Source organism: Rhagoletis pomonella, unplaced genomic scaffold, assembly GCF_013731165.1.
Source record: "Rhagoletis pomonella isolate Grant_MI unplaced genomic scaffold, Rhpom_1.0 Rhpom_scaffold_00006, whole genome shotgun sequence".
Taxonomy (NCBI): Eukaryota; Metazoa; Arthropoda; class Insecta; order Diptera; family Tephritidae; genus Rhagoletis; species Rhagoletis pomonella.
Genome location: NW_023458560.1, coordinates 20,204,026 through 20,223,142, shown reverse-complemented (window position 1 = coordinate 20,223,142; position 19,117 = coordinate 20,204,026). Strand labels below are relative to the sequence as shown.

At 32.5% G+C, this 19,117-nt stretch overlaps 1 protein-coding gene across 2 annotated transcripts in view; it reads right to left on the bottom strand.

Annotated features, from left to right (window-relative positions):
• Positions 1-131: 131 nt before the first annotated feature.
• LOC118740493 (ethanolaminephosphotransferase 1) overlaps positions 132-19,117 on the bottom strand; it is a gene marked incomplete at its 5' end in the record, with an annotated part of 20,385 nt that continues 1,399 nt past the window's right edge. Inside the window, 6 exon segments of one of the 2 annotated variants that reach the window (XM_036472049.1) lie at positions 132-254; positions 10,692-10,733; positions 11,014-11,223; positions 15,374-15,554; positions 15,798-15,955; positions 18,127-18,383. In XM_036472049.1, coding sequence (XP_036327942.1) covers positions 171-254; positions 10,692-10,733; positions 11,014-11,223; positions 15,374-15,554; positions 15,798-15,955; positions 18,127-18,383 — 932 coding nt within the window. 2 annotated transcript variants of the gene reach the window in all.

Genomic DNA, 19,117 nt, shown 5'->3' with positions numbered 1-19,117 from the left:
AAAAAAAGTACGCAGGTCTGAATTTATATACCTAACTTAGTTGATATGGCACTTGAGATTTAACATAAGCACACTTATTTGCATACGTGTTCTACTTGGTCTTTACTATTTGGTTTCGGTTTCGATCTCGATTTTCGTGGTTTCCTGACTGCTTGTAAACTGCATTGCTCTCAAACTGGAGTGGAGTTCTGTTGGAGTTCATGTTCGGGCGCTACGCTTGCCACGGCTCTTGCCTCATCCGTTTGCTTTGTTATCTACAAAAGTTTTTAAGGCGTTTTGAAAGAAACACAAATGTGTTAATACTACTTCTTTGTATTCTATTATTTCCCCGTTATAATGAGCGTGTAGAACCGTAGTAGCTTAAATAGCATGCACACACCAAAAAACTTCAGTGCTTAGCCTAAAAAAGCGGCATGCATTGGAAAACTGCAGTTTCAACTTCTATTCTATAGACCTTTGTTAGAAATTTTCTGAACTTAAGCATCAATAAGTAAATACCGTGCGACAAAAACAAAAAAAAATAAATAAAATAAAATAAAATAAAACGAAAGAATCGATATACTCACGCAACTATGGGCCAAATATAGTAAAACTGCGGTTTTAGGTTTTAACTCTGACGTGAGGATTTATTTCCAAAAACTTTGAAATTTTCAAGATGTGATTAATACAAAAAATTAATAAAAAAAATCAGTGCAATGTAGAATAACAGTATGGGTACCAAATGAGAGAGAAATTTCTTTAGAAGTTAAAAACAACAAAGCCTCTTGGTTTACAAACACGAGTAGGTATTGAACATGTGCTTTTATTAAATTTTATCTTTTTTAGTTAATAAAGTTTGCAGTACTAAATTCGATGGAGCCTCGTACATATATTAGTGCTCAAACAATAGTAAAAAAAAATATTGCAAATTTTCAAGGATATTTAAAGAAAATTTTTTTAAGAACAATCTCCATACCCCTTCGTCCTTATGTACCAAAAAATTTATTCTGTTATAATTCTACAGAATTTTTTCTTTTACATGATACCCTTATTGTCATTCTACATTGCACTGAATTTTTGAAATAATATTTTTTTTAATAATCATATTTTTTAATTTCAAAGTCCTTTCAAAAAAAATCCTGACGCGTCAGCGAGATAAATTATGTACGTAGATTTACTATAATTTACCCATAGTTTTGCGAATATACTCATTTTTTTGTGTGTGAAATTTACTGTCGCACGGTGTTAGTGGTACAATTCATAACCGAAAAATATCCTAGTTCAAGCGAAGTATTGCATCAGCACTTTCACATTCACTGAAATCCACGTAAATACATATCGCATACGATTTAAAAAAGTGTCACAACTCAATATTTGACATTTCTGAAATTATGTACTAAAAATGTGAACAGAGCTCTTATTTACTATTTATTTTTATAATCTTTGTTATAATATGTTGAAAAAACCTAAAGTAAAGTCTCCCTTGCCCATGTGATTATCATGTGCTTAGAAAAAGTTGTTTCTAATTTTCTTACGAACATGTAATTTTGAGTTGCGGTACCTTTGAAGATCGTGTGCGATATGTATTTTAATCTAAATCAAAACCTGGGAAACGTCCTTGACACCGTTGACGCCAATTGGAAATAGCAAGCGAAGCCAAGTTCTTCTCCACCTTAACTTTCCGTCTTGCTCTGTCACCACAAGGGCTGGAACATTTGTGTTCATTCGTACAATATTGCCGAGCCTGCTGAGCCGCTGTATTTAATTTCTCTTCGGCATACAGCACTAGTTATTATAGTATGCGATTTATTTCTGCTGCTCTGAGAGCCGTTTTTTGGACTGCCTGCTAAAAATTTACGGGCGGTATGATTTATCGAATTTTTATCGATTGCCTATTATAAGCATGTGAGCGACAAATTTTACAGACAGCTAAAGCAATGGTTATCTTTAACAGGAAGTCTAGAAAATTACCCTTATCATCTACATCAAATTAAATAAATCAAACGATAGGCACTCGCTCTGTGTGAAACCTTTTTGGCATCAAACAGCTCGGAGAGTTACTTCATAATTCTGACGGTCGTGGCGGTATTCCTCAATGTCAGTTTACACAGCTTAGTCTCGCGGGGATACGAATTAAAACGTATCGAGTTGTCTACAATTTATGTTCGTGTTGTAGAAAGCGGCATTTCCATCGCAATTCTTCTTCTTGAAGATATTTTCCAAGATTTAGCGTAAGGTGAATACTTGGTATATTTTTCATGTCTAAAGCTAAGCAGTTTGTTTATGGTAGTCTTCAACAGTGTGACCAAAGGATCACAATTAAGCTAAATTTACTAAAAAAAAAGGTTAGAAAAAGTTAGAGGAAACGAAAAAATAAGCTAAAAAAGTCAGCCCTTTGATGTCGAAAAATTTAGCAGCACCTCTGGTAAGTTGCACATGTTTTGCCATAAGAAATTAACATTGTTATGGCTCTTGGTTTGCGTCGTCCTTATGCTCCGACAGACCGCGGTCGCAAGTGAACAAGGTTTTGAAAAAACTCGCTTTGATGCTGGGATTGTATCGACACGCTCGTCTAACAGGATGAACAACAGTACAAACAACAAAGCATATTGGCTGCCACTTCAGATCCGTTAACAAATGTACTCTTAAGTAAACACTCTTCTCGTCGTTTGTCAATGGATTGGATTGCAAGGCAATTAATCAAGAAATTTTCGCCATGGACTTCATACAGGAGGAAAAATTACTACCACTGCTCAATTATCTTTCTAGCGTTCTATCCTTCAAACCGCAACAATCACAGTTACACATTTAAAAATTTATAAAACAGAAGTAAAGGAGTACATGCGTAATAGTGCATAAAAAATTGGTGGTCAAACTAATTTTAATTAACACATATTTTAATAAAAAACATTCCCACAAATTCATTTCTATGTTTTTATTTTATTTAATTAATTTACTCAAAACATAAGTAAATATTTGGCATACATTAAGCTTTATTTACTCATTTAAAAAAAAAAATAAAATAAAAATAAATAAATACCTGTAAAAATGCCCCTATAGTTTAAGCAAATAAATAACTTCTAATTTATGATCGTAATTAAATTTCCAAGTGAAACATTAGCGCGACGCATGCAACATTAAATAATGATAAACTATTATGGTGGTTGCGTATTTAATGCAACACTACACGTGAATTCATATGCATAGAAACAAATAGACAAATTACATAGTAGCACACACATACCAGACAGACAAATAAAACATAATAAAGTGACAGTTAAAATAATGAATAGTGCAACATTTCATACTCCACCTTACCCAACTGTTGCCTAAAATGCAGCTTTAAGCTCCATCCAGTTAGCTTAGTAGCCTAATACGCATTCATTAATAATGTATGTATGTATGCATGTATTTAAACCAAAATTAAATCTCGCAATTTTGCAGCACTTGCATGCAAATATCGCATAGCTTCCCAGCAAAAATTTCATGACCAGGTGGTCTACTGTAGGGCTGCCAGACGTCCTGGTGTTCCAGGATTATTCCTGATTCAGGAAAATTGTTCTGGTGTCCTGGACAACACTTAAATTGTCCTGGTTTTTTAATGAAGGTATATTTTGGTAAACTCTTCCTTTTTCATCTTTAGACAAATGTCAAAAAGTGCAAGTTCCTGTACAGGTACACGGCTGAGGGGTTATACATACTACGCAGTAAATAATTTCAGTTACTAAAATCTCTGTCAAAAGGCTTTACTGAAAGTCATTTCTTTCTCCTCCCTTTTTGTGTGGAGTCGCACAAATGCTTTCGCTACCCAAAGAAGAGCTTCCAGAAGAGCTTTTGTCGAACGTTCTTCAGGAGGCCTTTTGGAGAAGTTCTTTGAAAGCTGTTCTTTTCATTAAAAAAATGCATACTTCTTTAAGAAATTCGTTAAAGGTTCGTATCAAATATATATGTTGTATTGAGACGTAAAATTTTATTTGTTATGATATATTATACCAGGGACGGAAATTTTAACCAAAAAAATCAGCAAGTTGTAAAAAAAGGTGCCAAAATGAACTCGAAGCGCATTACAAAATATTTGGAAATTTGCTAATGGTGGTAAGGCAAGCATTCAAGGCCATGATAAAACATTCACCATGCTGAACATTTCTCCATGTTACGTCACAGTCAAGAGAAATGTGTTCTTGTATGCTAAAAATAAATTCAAATTTTGAGAGTTTCTTACAACACATCATCATCAAGCATTCAGCTCTACGGATTAGGGCTGCGACATCGACATCGATTTTTGTAAATAATCGATGGTTTGAGACAAAATCCAATGCTCAAAACATCGATCTTGTTCCTCGATACTTGGATAAAGTGGCTTTATTCGTTTGTGGTTGAGTGGTCAGAGGTGTGACCTACCACTACGTAGGACCTTGTATTGATCCCCGGTCCGAGCAACATCTAAATTAGAAAAAGTTATTTCGTGGCGAACCACGGAGTGTATTTCTGCCATAAAAAAGTTTCTCATAAAATCCATTAGCTGTTTGGTGACAGCATAAAACTGTAAGTCCTTCCATTTTGTGTAACAACATCTAGAGGCACTGCACAAATTAGAGGAGCAGCTCGGCCAAGCACTTAGCAAAAGTGTAGGAACCCAAACATTAAATTTATTAGGTTAGTTGACCTAACACTTCAAAACAATTTATTTTGGCTACTTATTCCTGGTCTCGAAATCTTTACTTCAGAATAATGCAACGCTAGAGTCAAAACAACTGTACTTATAGGAATATATTGACACCATATTCACCTGTATCTTAGTCATCAATATGGATAATAGTTACGTGTCCGGGTCGATGGGCTCAGGTTTACGGCAGCCCTAGTCTACTAGGATATAGTTTTAAAGTATGTGCAAAAGGTTAGGTTACATACTAGTCGGGTCTAATGGCATCACAATATTAATGTAACCATTTTTCCCCAAATATTTTTTACCAAGTTGGTTACTAATGTTGGTTACAAGGTATCGTGGTCCTGTGTTAGTATTTAATCTAGTCACACTTTTTGCCGAGAAGCGTGCTATAAAATACTCAAATCAATTGGGCCATTCGACTCAACTCTTGGTGCTTCTTGGCACTACGACTCATTTCGGTATAATTTTGAATGGCTCAATGAGATTTTCGCTCACCGTCATCAAAATAGGCACAACTCCAAATTTGGCATTTTCGTAATTATGCAATAAAAATGTACACTAAAGAGCGTGTCAGACATGGCAATATATTTCGATGCAATAAATTTCGGAAAGGCTGTCAAATTGAGAAATCAGTTGCATGAGCAGTCACACCTTGCATGGAAAGTGTCTTTCGAAAGGTTTTTATTTCCGAAAGGCGAATTGCAGGAAAAATTTCTGAAATCGCTTTTGGGCTGTTCACACAGCGAATGAGTTTCTGGCAATCTTTATCGATACTAAAATGCAACATATGGGCGGTGGGGTTGTCGTTTGTTTGCTATTTCTCTTGTAAAAGCCTCAAAATATAGGTTATAATTAACATATTGGCCGTGTGAACAATAATTTAACGATTAAATATATTAAGCAAAATAATATATTTCAATCATTTTTGATATTTAATTCAACAATATTTTTTATTATTTTACACAAATTCACGATCAGTGCCACACGGCAATACTCGATTAGTTTGACAGCACTTGCAGAAGAAATAAAAATTGCTAGTGCAGCACGAGCAAGTTGAAAAATATTTCCGAAATCGATTTTCGCTCTTGCAGTTGCAGTCACACCTTGCAACTTTTATTTCTGAAACTGGTTTCCGAAAAGTGACAGAAAGATCTTTCTGGCTGTTCACACATCGAAATAAAATTTCTCTTTCTCAATTTGACAGCGAATTGCGTGCGAAAGACGGAAAATTGCCACGTCTGACAGGCTCTTAAGCTTTTATTTACCTTTCAGCAAAAACTAGAGCAAATTTTTGTTATAACTTGTTAAAAAAAACCTAAGGTAAAGTCTCCCTTGTCTATGTGATTATCATGTGCTAATAAATAGTTCTTCACATTTTCTAAGAAACGTGTAATTTTGGGTTGTGCCAACACAGAACTTAGTCATTCCCTGCAAAAATCGAGACAACTTCATGCACATACATACGTAAAGGAACTCCCTAAGGGCCTAGGAGTAACCCAAAATTAACCGTAATGCATACAAAAATGTGGTTTAATTAACAGTTGCGATGCCGCACGAGTCAAATTAGTCAGAATTAAAGTATAAACAGAATGAAATCGCTAAGCGAACTTCCTCGGATGAGGCGATGCCGTCGGGTGATATTCGCCGCAACATTTCGCCTAGTAAAAAAGTACCGAAACGAATGACAAATAAAAAATATAAAAATACCAAAGTGGGAAATGAAACTGCAACTTTCCCATTCCGCCTATTCCTGATAATTATCTGCTAAAAAGGTAAAGAAATAAAGCTAAGGCGATAGCGGAAAAAATAAAAATAAATCTTTCTCGACGAATTTCGTTAGACGAATTTCGTTGCCGCTTTGGTTGTGAGCAATCTTATATACTGCAGTGTGTTTTTATTTTGGCAGCGAACTATCTTCCGACGAAGTTCGCTAAGCGATTTGATTATGTTTACACTTTTAGTAAGATTTTACTGCAATTTGATCCCGTACTCTTTCTCTTGGCAATTGAGAGACCAATTAAAATAGTACAAAATAAGCAAAATTTTACACTCACAATTTGGAGGGTACTTTTCAGTGTGACTCCCTCGCTCTGAGCGAATCTTTATTTTTTTGACAGGGATTGGACCTCACGTTTCGATTTCCTAGGGCATTAGCACAAAAAAACTCCAAGGGATTACTCCGTGGAGCATTTTGCTGTAATGCCGCATAAATTTTGTATAAAAACGTTCTGTAAGGGACTTTTTGGTATGAAGAATCCATTTCTGCACTTATCTTTTCCCTAAAACTTATATCAGAGGCCGCAATGGTGTAATTTCTCACCTTTTCTTCGAAACCTATTTTCGCAATTCGGCAAACACCAAATTGATTTTAGACCCATAGTTTCTTCGGCAAATTGGCTTAGAATTATACGTACAATCTTCCTATGCTATACGCGCAAAGTAAAAAAGAAATTGACCCGCCCTAACCTACATACCTCTTGGCAACACAGCCCAATAAATATCGCGTGGTCTTTCATATGGCTCATGAATTTCATTAGCACTCAAAAGCAGGACCAGATTTCTCAAAAGTTAATCTTTGCATACATTTAGGCAAACAGTAACTTTTAAATTAAATAAAACACCGTTTTGTTTTTTGATTTGCTTCTTGATTTATAATAAATTGTCTTATTTGTTTTGATTTACTGACAGATTTTACAAGGCGAAATTACTTAATTTCAGCGTAATTTACTGCAAAATGAGGAGCTAGTCCTAAATTAAGATCTAAACCAAAATCAAATACTTAATCATAGAAAGCATTTTAAGACCAAAGGAGCAGAACTATTTTTTTATTGGAATATCTCTTAATAAAAATACTAAAAATATACGATAAATTACACTGGATCACAAGTTTGTGTTTGGGTTTTGCTCCACGGATGACCCTATCCGTTTTCCATCTAGAATTGACCGCTGATTCCAAGAATCGAGTTAATTTTTTATTCTATGGATACGTTTTCTAGATATTTTCAATTTGCCGTTATTCGGCTTAAAACAAAAGGTATTTCCACTTAGTCACGTATATCTCACGAACCAATTTAACAATTCGAAAATTAAATACGACAAATGAAAGCTAACAAAATATACATCACATTCCGATAGGTTTCCGATATTTTATGCTCATTACTTCTTTATTTATCCATCGATTTTCTTCATTAGTAACTTGTTTTTTTTTTTTGTAACAGAACAGGCTTTATAGCACAAATGCAAAAATTTTTCACAGAACCTGTTATTTTTTTTAATTTTTCTTCAGTTAAAGTTTGATTGTTTTCATATGTTCATCAAAAAAACCAAAAATCTGGAATGATTAATTTATTTGTTAGAAACTATCAGACCTATTTGAATTTGATGTATATATGGTCTATGTAGAATTTCGTTAGCTTTCATTTACTGTATTTCATATTAATATTATTAAATTGGTTCGTAAGATATACGTGATTAAGTGGAACCCCTTTTTGTTTTAAGCTGGATAACGGTAAATTGAAAATATCTTGAAACTTATCCATAGAATAAAAAATTAAGTCGATTTTCGGAATCAGCTAGCAATTCTATATAGAAATTGGATAGTGACATAAATTGAACATTTTTGCTGTAAACCAGTGTAATTAGTTTCGAAAGACTACACCGTATTGATAAGGTGCCATTTTTTGTATGCATAAACACATACATAACTCTGTTAATTTTACAAGCGAAGTAAGTCTCACCCATCCCAGTGTTGCCAGAGATATATATTTATCTACAAAATGAAGACTTATTTCAAACAAATTACGTCAGAGATTTAAACTGAAGATATTAAAATGAAAACGAAATTCCATTAAAAAAAAAATCTTTATTATGAAACCTTCTAGAGCACTTGAAAATTTTCTATGTAGTTCCAACAGCAGATGTAAAATAAGTTTTTTCCAGATTAATTTAAATAAAATAAAAATTGACAAGAAGATGGAAACTACCAATTCAAGAGGTATTCTTCACATATATAATTTATATACTTTAAAAATTAAACACTTTTTAATTGAGCTTGAGGCCGTTTGATGGAAAAATTATTGTGAAAAAAACCACAATAGTTTACGAATGGTTATATCTGCTATTTCGGAGATCATCGCATCTCCTTATCAGAGTTCAAGGGTATTCATTTTGCATCTAGTCGAAAATTGATAAGTGAACTTTTTTCAAAACTTTGTACAGAATAAAGGAATTGCTTAATATGATTTATTAGGACAAAAAAAATAACAAGAAAACCAAATAATCTACAAATCTCAAATCATAAAGATATAAATGGGGCATGTAGACAAAAAGTGATAAGTAAACTTTATACAGAGTATGTTGGGATTTTTTTGTTTTCGCGTTTTCGAACTTCTCGCGCTCCGCAAAACAATGTACGTACGGAAGAGTAAGTATTGAAAATATCCTTTTAAAACTGTATCCTTAAATATCCTTGAAATTTTGTAATACTTATTTTTGAAAACTTTATATGTTAGAACTACACTAACTCGACCAAATTCTCGAATTTCGAACTTCTTACTTTATAAGCTTATAGAAAATTAAATTAATTAAAAGGCCATTCAAACCTTTTTCGTCCTGTGAACTAAACTTTTTTTTTTAATTCTGCGGAATGTTCTCTTTCATTTGGTATCTGAATATTTTAAATAACTTTTGTAATTAATGATATCTTTGAAACTATAAAGTTCTTTAAAAAAATTCCTGAGGCTAGTTAGAAAAACTAAAAACGCCGTTTTACTATATTTGGCCCGTAGTTTCATGAGTATATTGATTGCTTCGTGTGTTTCGAAATTGTTTTCTAAAATCTTCAAAAAATATATTTCTTCCAAAAAAAATTTTTCAATCCTTTTTGTAATTTTTTCCGAGTTTCGAGCATTTAATCTTCGCTTGAAAGATTTTTTAAGAAAAATTTCTGGCATCACTGTTCCATACTACTACAATAAGAAACGGGATTTCCGAATGGCAGCTGTTTCAAATATCTGCAAAGCTTCAATACTTACATTATACCCTTTTCACTAAAATGTTAAATATAAGTAATAATAAATTTTTTTTTTCAAAAAACATATTTTTTTCAAAAAAGACTTTTTCAATCCTCTTTGTAAATTTTTTTTTTAGTTTCGAAGATTTATTCTTCACTTGACAGATTTTTCAAGAAAAATTTCTGGCAACACTGTCCCATACTACTACAATAAGAAACGGGATTTCCGAATTGTAACTATGTATTGCTTGCTATGTATTATTGCTAGGTATACTTACGTTATACCCTTTACACTAAAACGTTAAATATAAGTAATAAATAAATTTTTTTTTTATGTGACAACAATTCCTCAACTTAAACCAATTTAACTAGTATTGTACGACATAACTTACTATTACTTCGTTGTACGAAAGTGCTTAAAAGCATTATGCGTATACATATATATTAGAGTGACTGAAAATTGACAATTATCTTTTAATTAAATTCTTCAAAAAACGTCTAGTATTTAATTGAGCACTCAGTGTGAAGCAGTATTAATTATATTTTGATCCCTAGGACGCTAACAAATCTAAATACTAAGCTTTCACTGAAACCGAGATGTGTTGTCCCATAAAATCTCTTATAATATTTTCACTTACATTAAGTGCTTTTAACCGGCACTAGGCATTCCAAAAATGTACTGCATATTTCACTGTTAGTGATTAGTAAAAACAAATCTACCTAAAGTTAATAATAGGTAGCTACTGCTACATGCAATATTGTGGTATGTAGCATACCTTGAGGCTGAACTTTGTACGGTTAATACAATATTTTTTTTTGTGTTTTGTAAATTCCATAGCATTTAAAATTATGTTAGTCCCATATTAATTTTTAATCCAATTTGTTTGAATTTCGTCCATTTTTGTTATTACTCAAACGTTTAGTAAGTAATGAATCGGTTAAATGTGTAGATGTGTTAGAGTTGGTCACCGCAGGTGAATCCTTTGGCGAGGTATTTGTGAGTTTTTGTGCCATATAAGCAGTTTCTCTTACTTTAAAGCAACGAATATTGAAGTGATCGCACATTTCGCAAACCTGTAAAGGCAGAGGAAGCAAAACATAGACGAGAGTGTTATAAAAAGATAAAGGTTTTAGGATTCAATTGTAATTTTTCTACGTGGGATGTATGTATGTATAATGACTCCGATGATTTTAAAGCAGTAACACTAATGATACATTTTAAATATAAACTTTCAGCTAAAATAGTAAACTCCTTAAAATATGCAGCATTTGTTTTGATAGCGCAACTTTTTTTCGCTACACAGTTTTCTGTACCAAAACTCAACTATTTAATACATATACATTTCTTACTTACCACTCCTTGTGCGTAATGCAGATGCGCTATGGTCACGAATATCGTTAACGCCTGCACAATCCAACATTCCATTTCAGCGCTAATATCGCTGCCCCACAATTGTTCGTACCGCGGAAAGCAGCATACAGCCACAGTAGCCAATAGTGGCCACATGAGTAGATTGAAACCATCACAGCGAGTGTCGGACATTTGCGCCACTATCAAGCGACACTGTATCGCGGAAGCAGAGAAATAATGAAAAAAATAAATAAATATTAGCTATTTAACGGAGAGCAAAATGTTATAGATAACAATAAACGAGCACATAACATTTAAAAGCTAGACAACAGTAAGTATTACCAAATAACTAATAAGTATTCCACATTTGAAAACGAGTACCCATAAGAGGATGTGACACGCATCAACTCGCTCATCAGCATGGATAGCAACGATGTTATTAAGAGCAAAAGTGGTACTTGAATAGGTGACGCGAAAACATCATTGTCTGCTCAAAAATGTGTGCAACGTTGTTTTCGTTTTACGAATTGTCCAGTGATACATTAAAAAATATACAGTGATGGGAAAAATTTATCGAATGCAACCTACTCTACTGGAGTGGAAACCAGAAACAGAAGATATTTGATATAGGTTGCCTACATACTATTTGATCCTTAAAATGTTATTCTATCCTCTACACATTTTGGTGCAATAAGGAAAGGTGATATACGTTCGCGTTCGTCTCGCTCTAATCGCGATCTTAAGCTCCCTTAGAAAAATTCAGTGTGCCTATTTGTCAAACTACATTTTTATATTAGAACGATTTTTATGAAAAAGTATACATATTTTCTAGTATATTTATGTTATAATCCCATATAGCGAAATTTACAACAATAAAATGCACTACAGAATAATAATTTTTAAGCAAATAACCCAAAGTGGTCATCCCGATAGCAAGCCTAAGATTGGGAAAAGGGCAAGAAAGGCGCGTCGGTTGCGTAGTACTGCTGCAGGGGAGCTCTTGGTAAGAGCATGGGGTCTCCCGCCCAAAGTAATTCATTGGCCAATGGACCCATGGGTCTATGTAGCTTATCTTGTTTTACGGAGCGCTTGTCTGGTGGAAATCACTAGAGAAGGCTACTCTTCTTAAGCAGCTGCCTAATCGGCATTAAACGGGCGTTAAGCACCGCACCTGCACACATTACTGCTGTTATTTTTATTATGTCTATCGATTTCTATAGCATTTTTGTATTTTCACTGTTATGGTCATCCTTATGATTATATCATATCTAGTTATTAATAAAAATTCAAAATTTTATTTTAATGAAATATACACCTTTAGTACTTCTTAGCTATAGTTAATGATTTCGATATTGTTATCTTTAAAACTAAAATTTTCATTGCTTCATTTCATGTTTTTATCGTAAGCGAAAAAATTTCGATTTTATTTTATGTTGCATTTGAGTATTTTCATTGCTAAATATGATGATCCTTATCGATATGTAGTCGTCATTAATATTCGTGACTAGTATTTTTATTTTTTTTTTCGGAAAATTGTGGGAGTTGTAATTCGCTGAAGTTATATAAATCAAAAAGTGAATTTTGAATCTATTAGTTATGACTTTTTGCATTTCAGCGATGATGTTTGTTACGTCTTTTTGAGTTTCAGGTGACGATATGTATGTATGTAGATTTGGAATTTGTTTCCGAAATATACACCTTTAGCACTACTTAGCTATAGTTATCGATTTCGTTATTGTTAACTTTAAATCTAAAACTTTCATCGTTACCGGTACCAAATATTAATTCCCATTTTTACTGATGATTTTATATCGTTATTGGCATCGTTATTATCATTGCATGTACAAGTATTTTTATCGAAACCGGCATCACTTCGTTATTGGTTTTTAATTGAATACCATTGCTGTATACATTATTGTCGTTGTCCAAATTTTCAAACTTGTTTCGTTATCGATTTCATCATATTGATTTGTTATTGCTGTTCTTAAAGAGGTTCTTAAGGTATTGGCCCAATGCAGGCTTGCTTTGCTTGCCTCGCATTGAGAACTGTCAAAAGTTATTTCGAATATACTAAAACGTATGAAGGCTGGCCAAATGGCAGCTTTGCTTCATTTGCTTTAAGCGCCTCAAAGTTTCAAATAGGCAAATGTTTTATTTGAAAGCGCTTTGTAGGCTTTTGACAAAAAGGTATGTTCCCGTTCTAAATGAATTCAAACTGCTGCGCCCTTTTATGAACAAAAATTTGCTTACGTAATTAAAAAATATATATATAATATGAGTAATTGAAAGTTTAATAAAAATGATTATATGTTTCCATATTTATATTTAACATATCGCTGGCTGAAAAGCTGCTGAGTCCATTTTTACAAATTTTACAGGAACTTTGAATACAACATTTTGCGTGTTTAAAGCAAAGCAAAACTTCATACGAATCAAAAGGATTCGATCTTTATTAAAATATTTCGTATTATTTTGGCCTTATCGGATTTTCGGGGCCTCTTCTGGACTTAGAAAATTTGCCTTCCATTGAATATAAATGAGAAAAAATGAAACAAGTACCTTAATCCTTAATTTCTCTTGCTTCCTATATTATGAGGTTTCACAAATTGTGGACTTAGCAACTTTTCACACAAAGCTAGCGATATTTATGATGTCAAACTACTGGTCAATCGTCTCTTGAAAAATTGGATTTTTTGTTTTTAATAAATGTATAGCTATATATGTATAATTATTATCATTCCTTTGAAATGCAAAAATTAATTCGCATCAATTTAAAAATAAATCTGAAAAGATTGCTTGTATTTTTTTTTTAGTTTTCTGGAATTTTGTGGGAAAATTATTCTTAGTGTAAGGGAACAGACCTTAATTTTTTAACTACACAGCTGGTAGCTTTGACAGCGTTCCAAGCCGCATTTGGCCAGACGAGTTTTTGCAGTAAATCAAAGCAAATTAAAGTAAGTAAGGCGTGCAAAGCAAGCCTGCATTGGGCCAGCGCCTTTATTGTTACTTTCATTTTTACAGTTATCGATATTTTTATGAACAGCTATATTATAGCTGTATCATTGTTATTATCAGTTTTTATGATTACGTATGTAAATATATTGTTAACGTTATCCAAAATTTCATTTGAGTACTTTCATACTTTTTTATTGTTCAGTATCGATGTCGTCATCGTTATCAATATTTTTGTGATTATCTTTTACCTGGAAAAAGTTTCCCTGAAAAGCGTTAAGGTAATTGGCTGAGCCCTCCCTTCCATAGGACAACCAAAGTCAAAGTATATTTTTTATGTGACTATCCAAAATCCTCTTATATCTATACAGAAAAAAACTTACTTTTTTGATTACTTTTCGCAACGAGCTCCATTTTTTTGCAGATATATAATTCTTGTCCGTAGAAGTAACTTTATTTTGTCACATGCATGCACTTAGATTTAACAAACATACATACATATATGCGTCATAGAAATGTTTGTACGAATTAGGGATGTTAATTTTTTCACTTTTTACGATCCCGAGATTTTCGAGATGTTAACACAATCCCGGGACCCCGGGACCTGTCCTGGGATTTAGATATTCATTACTTTTCAGCAGCTTAAATCGAAAAAAATGTTTCTATATTGTTTGGGAAGCTCTCCTACCATAAAATAAGTAATAAATAAATGGGTTTGAAACCTAATTTTTTATTTAAAGTAACGACTTTATTTCTCTCTCTGACGTCAGCATTTATTTTAAAGGACTTTGTAATTTCAAAGATATGATTGATTCCAAAAAAATGCAATGCAATGTAGAATAAAAATATGGGTACCAAATGAAAGAGGGCATTTCTTTAGAATTACAAAAAAAAATAATAATTTGTTTGGATTCATAAGGACGAACAGGTAATTTTTTAAGCTGATAAAGTTAGAAGCACGAAATTCGAGGATGTTATCGAACTTTTACAAGTCCTTAACATACAACTTTCAAAAAAATAAATATTGCAAAATTTATAGGACAAAATTTTAAAAGGACATTTTCAATACTTACCAGTCTTTCTGCACCAAAAAATTTAATCTGTTTAAATTCTACAGGATTTTCTTATTTTCTTTTCAATTTGGTACCTATACTTTTTCTCTAAGCACATTTCACCGAATTTTTTAAATCATTTTTGCCTTACTGACGTCAGAATGAAAAACCAAAAACGCAATTTTACTATATTTGGATCCCGGGATTAACATTCCTAGTATGAATGTATGCACCCACAAAGCTTAAGCCGCAATCAAATGTAGGGTACGCTCCCTGGATATCAAAGTGTGCATTCATGCATCCATTTTTACACACATACCTACATGCATATATCCATATCTAAGTGGATATGCACTTACCGCAATATTGGAAAATAACGTTCCGAAGAGCACGAATAGTATGCGCGGCGACAGATCAATGATGCCATTACGCGAGTAAAAGCACCAAAATGTGCCGATTGCGAAAAGCCAAAGGAAGGGGAAGAGTGGTCGCGCCGCCTCCATGAATGGAAGCATTTTACCGGTTTTATTTTTGTATGATCTGCAAAATAAAATGAGCATGAATGAATATTTGCACTCACATTAATACATACATACATATGTATGCATTTATGACGTTTTTGTTGTTGTCCGAGAGAATGCAATCACTTTTATATGTAAAGAATAGTCATTAAAACATAGCATACATACATGTATGTATAAATATTTATATAGTAGATATACTTAAATTTTCAGTGTAATTGCATTTTTTATTAGAAATTCTGCAAATTTTTAAAATACTTACAAATATATATTTTTTATGATAATTGGATGACTGCTTATCATGCTCGAAGTCAGTAGCACAAACTCAAATATATTTGCCATACTGACATTCAAAAATGGGTGTGCATGCCAAATATTCGGACCGACCAGTGTGGTGAAGAATAACATTAAGCTGACGCCCTGTAGGAAGAGAAAAATGTAATGGTTAGAAAATGAATATGGAGGTACTAATCTAATTAGAAAAAGCGCTGCGTGAAATTTTGCAGGCAAAATAACCTTCAACGCTTTTTAGAAAGTACGAGTCGACATGTTTAGACCTAAGCTTTGCAAATGGTGGAGAGCTTTGTAGATGTGGATCAGATGTGGTCCCCTGATTATCTCTGACCACGCTGTTAGCAATAACTGTAGACGCGCTTCCAACTAACAATCGATATATTAAGCGAACTAAGAAATATTCTGACGCAACCGAAGGAGATGTGATGCTTTGCCCGGCTACCAATGGCTATCATAGTAGACGTTTGGCTTCCCTATACACCCACATGCCAATTCTGGCAACTGTCTTTCACCTCACCACAGTCTTTCGAAAGACAAAAGTTTTCGTAAGTCAACTCTGGCAACTATCTTGAAAGCTCTTTACTGTCGTCCAAAAGACTAATTGAAAGATCTGCTAACGAGGAGCTCATAGGAGCTGTTCTCCTTTAAGCAATAAGTTTTTTTTTTACTAAATTAAATTTAAGAGATATATATATTTTTTCTTTTTAAAACCATACAAGTAATAAATAAATTAAAATAATATTAAAAAAGAAAAATAAAATTAAAATTAAAAGAAAAAGAAAAAACGAAAATAATAAAACATAATTTTAAAAATTAACTGAAACTAAATTAGCTAAAGAAAAAAAATTTATCAAAAAGAAGGAAATCTTACTTAAAAATTACATATAATTAAAAAAATATATTTTTATTATAAAAGCGACATCTGAAACTTAAAAGAAAATTAAATTAAAAAAGGAGTAAAGTAAAGTAATATCTTAAAAATTAAATAAAATAAAAATATATATTTTTCTTTTTTAAAACAATAAAATATAAAAATTATAAGTAAATTAAATTAACAAAAGGAAAAACGACTTAACTTCAAAAAAGAAAAAATTAATAAATTTTTCTAAGAATTAAATGAAATTAAAAAATATAGTTTTATTCTTTAAACAATAAAAAAATATAATAATTAAAAAAAATGCTAAAATTTTATGAAATCAATAAAAAAAAAATTTTCTTTTGAAACCAAAAGAATCTAAACATTAAAAGAAAATTAAATTAAGAGGTAATAAATAGATAAATTAAAAAAGGAAAAATACCTACAATAAGTTTCTAAAAATTAAATGGATTACAAAATATATATATTTTTCTATTATAATAATAAAATCGTAGAATTAAAAGAGAATGTAAACTAAAAAATAAATTCGCTGTCCGGGGACTCACTCACTCGGTCGTTGCAAAATAGCTTTTCACTGCAAACGGTGAAGGAGAGAGCTTTTTCCTAAGACTTTTATGCTAGAATAACAAAAGTCTTTCGAACTATCTTGCCTTTTTACTTTCTGAGCCAGAATTGCCCTGTTAAATACAATCGCCATTTCATAGAATATCTATTAGGATTTTCTGAAACATACAATTGTGATCTGGAAGCCAAAATCTGAGATTTAAGGAGATTTTCGTTCCTCTCTCAACCCTTTCGTCAAGCATTGGCCCTATGCCAGAAGAATCTAGCTATGGCAAGTATGTGAAGATTTTTTTAAACTTATAGTAAGTAACGTAAGCATTCTCTTCACGTTCCTTAATCTATATAAGGTCCAATAATTCTGTTTCCGAAAATCAATATAAAATTCAATCGATTTCAGATTAATTGGTACGTCTGCTTTAAGCCAGACTGAAAAGTTGTCTGATTGTTAATAGTTTATACTTTTATTTTGTTTCAAAGAAGATTATTGGAAGAGCATAGCTTGAGTACATACGTTTATTGTACAACAAAAATTTTATGTTGTAAGAAAAGTTTGTTAAAAGGCATTCGGGAATTTAACTTTAACTTTAAGCATACCGAAAATTAATTTTTTCTGAGCACCTATCAGTTTTTAAATATTAATACAAACCATTTTCAAAAGATTTATCATTTCCCTTGCTTTTACGATTGCTTCTCGCTCCAGTGCAATTACCAAATCCATATCATTTCAACATTAAAACAAATCCCCTCTTTCATTTCCATCGCCTTTGCAATGCAACTGCCCGCAATTACATCTGGCCGGGTGCACCAACTCATGCAGAATTTTGTTGTTTTTTTTTTCGTGATACTCGTAACTTACCCACATCGTGCAATCGTATCCCCACGGCAAGAACATAACTCCGGTGTTATACTTTTCGACATGTGTCAAATAAAAATTAAGAAAAACATTCCAAATAACCCTAAACATATGAATCGGCGGCAAGTCATTTGTGCCAAATAGTGAAAACATATAAATGGGTATGAGCGCAGCGGAGTAAGAGTCCAGACCGTGGTCAAATAGTTCACCCAGCGGACTGCTGGTGCCAGTGCGACGTGCCTGCTTGCCATCCATGCCATCTGCGTGGAGAAGGAAAACGGTTGTGTTGAAAATGGGAAGCGGGAAGGAATGATTAATAAAACTGCACATATGTAGGTACATACATGTTTATGTATGCAAATGTCAGGTAAAAGTAAGCAATACAAATTTCTGACTACGTGTGTCTATAAACAAGTGGACTAAATTTGAAACTTCTCATCATTGCCAAATTACCGGGCATATTTAAACGAGTTACCTTTACGAATGCATATGCATGTATGTACTTACATATGAGTATAGAGGTGCAATGCAAATATGAATACTTTTAATGTTGTTCGTTGAAATTTTTGCTATTAACTTATTCAGTACATAAAAGTATATTATAATGTACTTGGCTTGAAACAGAACAGAGTTTAAAGTAATCAAATATGTGTATAAAGGTTTAGACATTTATCCTTATCTTCTTCCTTTACCTTATCCTTATACTGATTCTTCTCTTTAATCTTTTTCTTATCCGTATCCTTATCCTTATCCGTCTTATTATTATTTTACGTACTACTAATTTGTATATTTATCGTTATTATTAACCTTTTTTTGGTCTTTATTCTTACTCTTTATTCTTAAACCTATGTACCTCTAAGCCTATCCTTAAATTATCCATCTTTTTCATCCATTTCTTTCTGGTCCTTGCACTTGTCCTTATCTTTATCATTATCTGTATCATTATACTTATCCTTATCCTTATCCTTATCCTTATCCTTATCCTTATCCTTAT